Genomic DNA, 5,140 nt, shown 5'->3' on the forward strand with positions numbered 1-5,140 from the left:
ACGGCGCATACTCACTTAACAAAGTACAATACTTACTTAGGCGGGTTTAAATCGATATGTTAGTTCTATCAAAACGCTGTCAAGCAATGTTTTTTCAGCTACGGTAATCTCAGCTTACATTTCATGTTCATTTACATGGGAATATACGCGATCAAAATGATAATAGATGTATAAGATATCATCGTGTGTGCCTAAAGGTTTATCCCTTAAAGAGTTTTAAAAAGTTAGTGCTACAGGGTGTGTTATGTTGCAGAGAAAGGATCTTAGACATTTTGTTGACTGCCAAAAAGTGAAAGGTAGACCAATGTGCACGAAGTCACACCAGTGTGATATAATGCGACAAAAAAGGATCGGGCCTGAGCATAATAATTCTTGCTTTACGGATAATTCATTAATCAATAAATATTTGAGTGTCAGAATGAAAAATATTTTTCGTAATGTATGAAATCATCCAGGTTGTCTTGCAAAATAAGAAGCTGCCTTTAGGAGAATTTTTCGGAAGCAAGGGAATTAAAGTGCGAACAGTCTTGTGCAAATGTATATGATAAAAAGCTGAGCTGCAAAGATATGGCGATTGAATAGATTGTATTATGTGTGCAGTGATGTGCTTGAAATGAAAGCTAAATAACTTAAGTTGTGACCAATTCGTAGCACCCTGTTTACAATATTAATATATTACTCCAAGTCAAGCCCTTGGTTTCAGTGTGGTCGTTAAGTTCCTTTGAAAATCGCGCGGCCCTAGTGCCCAGTCAAAATGATCTTTAATATCAACATTTTCAACATGGATTCTATTACAACGCGAACAAAAAGCGCTGCCAGCACTGTAACATGTCACTTCATTACCTTGCTGCATTACCTAACGTGTGGCCAATGTGGATAAAAGTTTTGCCACATACGAGTCGATTAATACAGTGCACAAACACACAGACATTGAAACTAAAACACGTCCATTCTTCGCGGACACTCTCTTCCTTTCAGCGCATTATTTATCTGGCCCTGCAGAGGGTAAATATTGCATGTGTGTTTTGTGGCTTTGCGTAGGCTCCGATTCATTCACATTATTTGAGAGTTCATTTGGCCAATTTCTGAATTCCGAATTGTGTTTGCTTGCAACGTCGAACAAAGACAGGGCTCAAATTTGGCAGTAATGACCCTGCCCTCTGCTATTCATATATGTCACTACCTTTCTTGTGAAATATTTAGTAATTGCCTTCGAGATCAAAATAGTAAAATCGGTTGACACGAGAGCTCGCTCTGGAGCTCTCCATCGATCCGGTGTCTGTCATCACGTAACCCACGGAAACGTGAGGGTTGACATAGACTTATATCATATCTCTAAGCAACAGAACGTCCCGTACAGCACTTGTTGACGTTGGTTGTCCAATTTTAGGGACTTGCTCTTTCCACTCCAAGCCCAGGGGTGGATTTATGACTATAAGTGGATTTGAGGATTTGTGTCCATTAGTACTTGGGATTTATGTTGACGGCTTGCGGAACACGATTCTGTTGACAGAGGGTAGTCAAGGACTCGAGAGCTGTTTTAATTCCATGAACATCCTTAATACAACTTGGTGTGCGTTTTAATTTTTTCGACAAGCCGCAAGACAAGTCATAAAAACAACGTGCTTCGAAGAAAATAGACTCAATTAAGTCACTTGAGCCGACATAAATGTCCATTATATGGAAAATTTATTGAGTGATGTTATTGTGGGAGAGCTATCGAAAAGATTAATTATACATACTCTAACTCATGTCAGCGGCGTTGATCGAATATCAGTACCTCTAGCCTCGTGGGATGCCGAGGAACAATTAAAGCGACTAAGCGGTCAATTGCAATAATATAGAGGTGATCGATCTGGAAGGAAAGGGCAAATGAACTTTTAATCAAGGGAACAAGTTAACAGCAGGGAATAGTATACTTTATACAGGAATTAATAAGAAGATAAAAGTTGTGACGACAGTAAGAAGTTGTTTCCGTGACTGTGAACCGTTTCCTGTTGTTGAGAGACATATGACTCCAGCACCGTTCAATCACACAAAAATACCGGTGACTCAGTATCAAGGTATGACCTAATAATTTGTCAAGAAGTCACTTGTAACTTTTTCCATATAAATATATTGAAGTGACATAAACATGATGAAGAAGGCCATCAGTGCCAGAGGTTCAAACAGTGCGGCCTCCAGTGAGAAAAGCATGGCTATTCTCACCAAAGCTGCCAGAAGTCCTGCCGCAGGCAAAGCCACATTGGCCCCACCGCAGAGGGAGTCATCTACGTTATCCACGCCTCTGAAAGGACCGTCTCTCATGGGGATCTTGGCTGCCAGACGGTTTACCAACCGTCTACGTGAGACAGTCCGGGAAAAGAGACAACTACGGGAACAGAATGCAAACCTCCAGCCCACATACCGCATGGAACCCAGAAACAAGTTTCAGCCAGGTAAGGTTGAACGGGCAATCAAAGACGTGGTGGACCAGAGACTGGAGGGATGCAAATATAACCCCAGACTATGTAAGACTATGACACGAGTTCTGAGCGAAGAGGTTAAAGAAAAGGTGAAAGGGTTGAAATTCGACAGGTACAAATTGGTGTGTCTTGTGACAATTGGAGAGAAGAAGAGTCAACAGTTGATGGTGACAAGCCGCTGCACTTGGGATACTAATTTCGATAATTATTCAACATACAACTTTGAAAATTCGAACTTGTTCTGTACTGTTACTGTTTACGGGATTTACGCAGAATAGACTGAACAAAAGAAACATGAGCTAGAAGCCCCTATCTCGGATCAAATGACGTAAAGTAAAAAACCGGCGATGGGAAAAATCGCACAATTCAAACGTCTGCATTTTAGGAGGGAACTGATAAAATGCAGGCAAATGACTCAGGTTTATTGCCTGTTTTTCCAAGTTTGGTTAGTGCAACAGCTTGGTACAAATCACCTTTAAAAATTCTATAGTCGCGTTCCTAGCTGGATATCCCTCTAACTCAGAAAATGTACCGAGACAATGGATTTACAAGTACCTTATTGATACAAGTGCCTTGTCACTTTTTAGACTTTTTTTAAGTAGATAGATTTTCAAGAACATGCGGGTTTTATATCGAAGTCTGTGTCAAACAATTTTTTTTGCTTAAGGAAAGATATTTTGATGGTTAATGTATACGTATCAAAAGGCAAAAAATTCCAGATGCAATAACTGGTCCCCCAGATTTATACACGTAGTCGAGGGGGTATTTTAATAACACGCAAGTGGCTTACGTCGTTTGACAATACCTTACATTACCGGCTTCATAATGGCAAATTGATTATATTGTCTAGAATTACAACAATTTTTACCATACAATTTTCAGTAACATTTGTAAAACATATTGAAGTATGGTTTTGAATTATTTATATTTAATTGCTTCATAAATCAATTAGAAGGACGTTGACTTGGTGATTTCTAATTGTCTTTCAGTGTTTATAACTCATTAAGTGCCTTCCCTGAAATATCATGAATATACTATATACAATAAGCGATAAGGTGACACACTATCTTGAATAAGAAAATTATATTATCAATCAACGGGCATATCAGCATAGGCCTAAACTTAATTTTAGGCTATATGCTGTATGAGTAAGTATTGGAAACTGAAGTGGCTTAGTTAGGATTCAAATTTTTTGTAGAAAAACAATATTAAATTCACTGTTTAGTGTAAAAAAAAAATGAATTAAAGCATTGCTTTAAATATAAGTGACATTTGTCTCTTATGATTTTGACATATCGATACATAATCTCAAAGCCAGTTCGTATATACGACCTCCTCAAAACATCAACATAAACCCCCTGTCAGTAACTAAGGTGGGGGATCAATAGTGAAGTGCCCTTCACGACAAGGTTTCACATCGCTGGTTTAGGTTACCAAAAGCAAACAAAAAAGTGAAATAAGAGTTGGGTTTGTCAATAGCTTTAAAAATACTGTCAACAAACTTAATTTTTGTAAAAAAAAGAAAATCGATGAAACCTAAACGAAATTTTTAGTGCGCCTAGATAATTTTCGGTAGAATATTGGCAGACTTACACAACAATTATTCATAAGTTGATGACTATTTTACCCCGTCAAGCGCAATATGGAAAAGCGCATTTTACAAAGCAGTGGCAACGGTGCAGATAATACACTCCGCATTATATTAATTTACAGAGCAAAACATTTGAAAAAATATTTGATTGATTTATGCGATCATGCAGTTAGAGCGAACATCAACACTTCCCTTCAAAGAAAGTTTTTGTGCTCATCAAACATGTTAATTATTCAGCACACATTTCTGGCAGCAGAGAACAATGAAACCCGTCCAACACTGGCATAATGTACATCAAAGTCAATTCTACTTCGCTTAATGGAAGAGCAAATCTCATAATTTCCTGGTTTGTAAAAAGAACCGCCATGCAGCTCGGATGAAGAGGAAAGCCTTTTGTACTGTATTTCAGTCTTTACAAATAACAGGGTTTGAATTGTCAAATAGCCGGGAAATTTAGAGTCGAAAAAAGTCGGGTAGTGCGTGCGACCAACATGGTAAGGGCGGTATTCAGACAGTCAACCTAAATTTGATAAAACCCTACTTCATTGGTTAAAAAGGACAAAAATTGATGCCTCGACACCGTTTTACCATACTGAAGTGTCAACTAAAGACGTCTGGGGTCTATGAGCTTCAGAAATAAGTGCCTATAATGTTAAATTCATAATAACATTATGTCCAAGATTCAGTCAAAGGGCGATTAAAAAAACGTAGACGTACTGTATAGAATAGATCAGAGTTTGAAACTCCATGGAGAATGGCGAAAATGGACGCCATTAAAATTCATTATTTGTTCTTTTGTGCCAAAATTTCGTGTACGACTTCTCTGAGCCAATATTTGTAGATTGGAACGAGAACCTCGAGACAAACCGCACTATTAAGATCGTTTGAAATATCAAAACACTAAACTGGGACCACGCGCTTTAATTGATAATCAATTACGTTAAATTGTGCATCAACACTGATCCCGACTCCCCTCAATATACCTAATATTTATGAATAAAATATGTCCCTGCTGTCTGAAACTCGAAAAACATTCGTTTATAGACCAGATTGTTTATCCAAAATCATCCAATCAATGAACAAC

At 38.1% G+C, this 5,140-nt stretch overlaps 1 protein-coding gene across 1 annotated transcript; it reads left to right on the top strand.

The window, feature by feature from the left end:
* Positions 1 to 1,239: 1,239 nt before the first annotated feature.
* LOC106157382 (dynein light chain 2A-like) lies at positions 1,240 to 3,730 on the top strand. The gene has a single exon (XM_087002804.1). The coding sequence runs from the start codon at positions 2,135 to 2,137 to the stop codon at positions 2,741 to 2,743; it is 609 nt and encodes a 202-aa protein (XP_086858930.1). The 5' UTR covers positions 1,240 to 2,134; the 3' UTR covers positions 2,744 to 3,730.
* The last annotated feature ends 1,410 nt before the right edge of the window (positions 3,731 to 5,140 follow it).

The sequence above is a fragment of the Lingula anatina genome, chromosome 1 (assembly GCF_051362555.1).
Source record: "Lingula anatina isolate TDL-2025a chromosome 1, LinAna3.0, whole genome shotgun sequence".
Classification (NCBI taxonomy): domain Eukaryota; kingdom Metazoa; phylum Brachiopoda; class Lingulata; order Lingulida; family Lingulidae; genus Lingula; species Lingula anatina.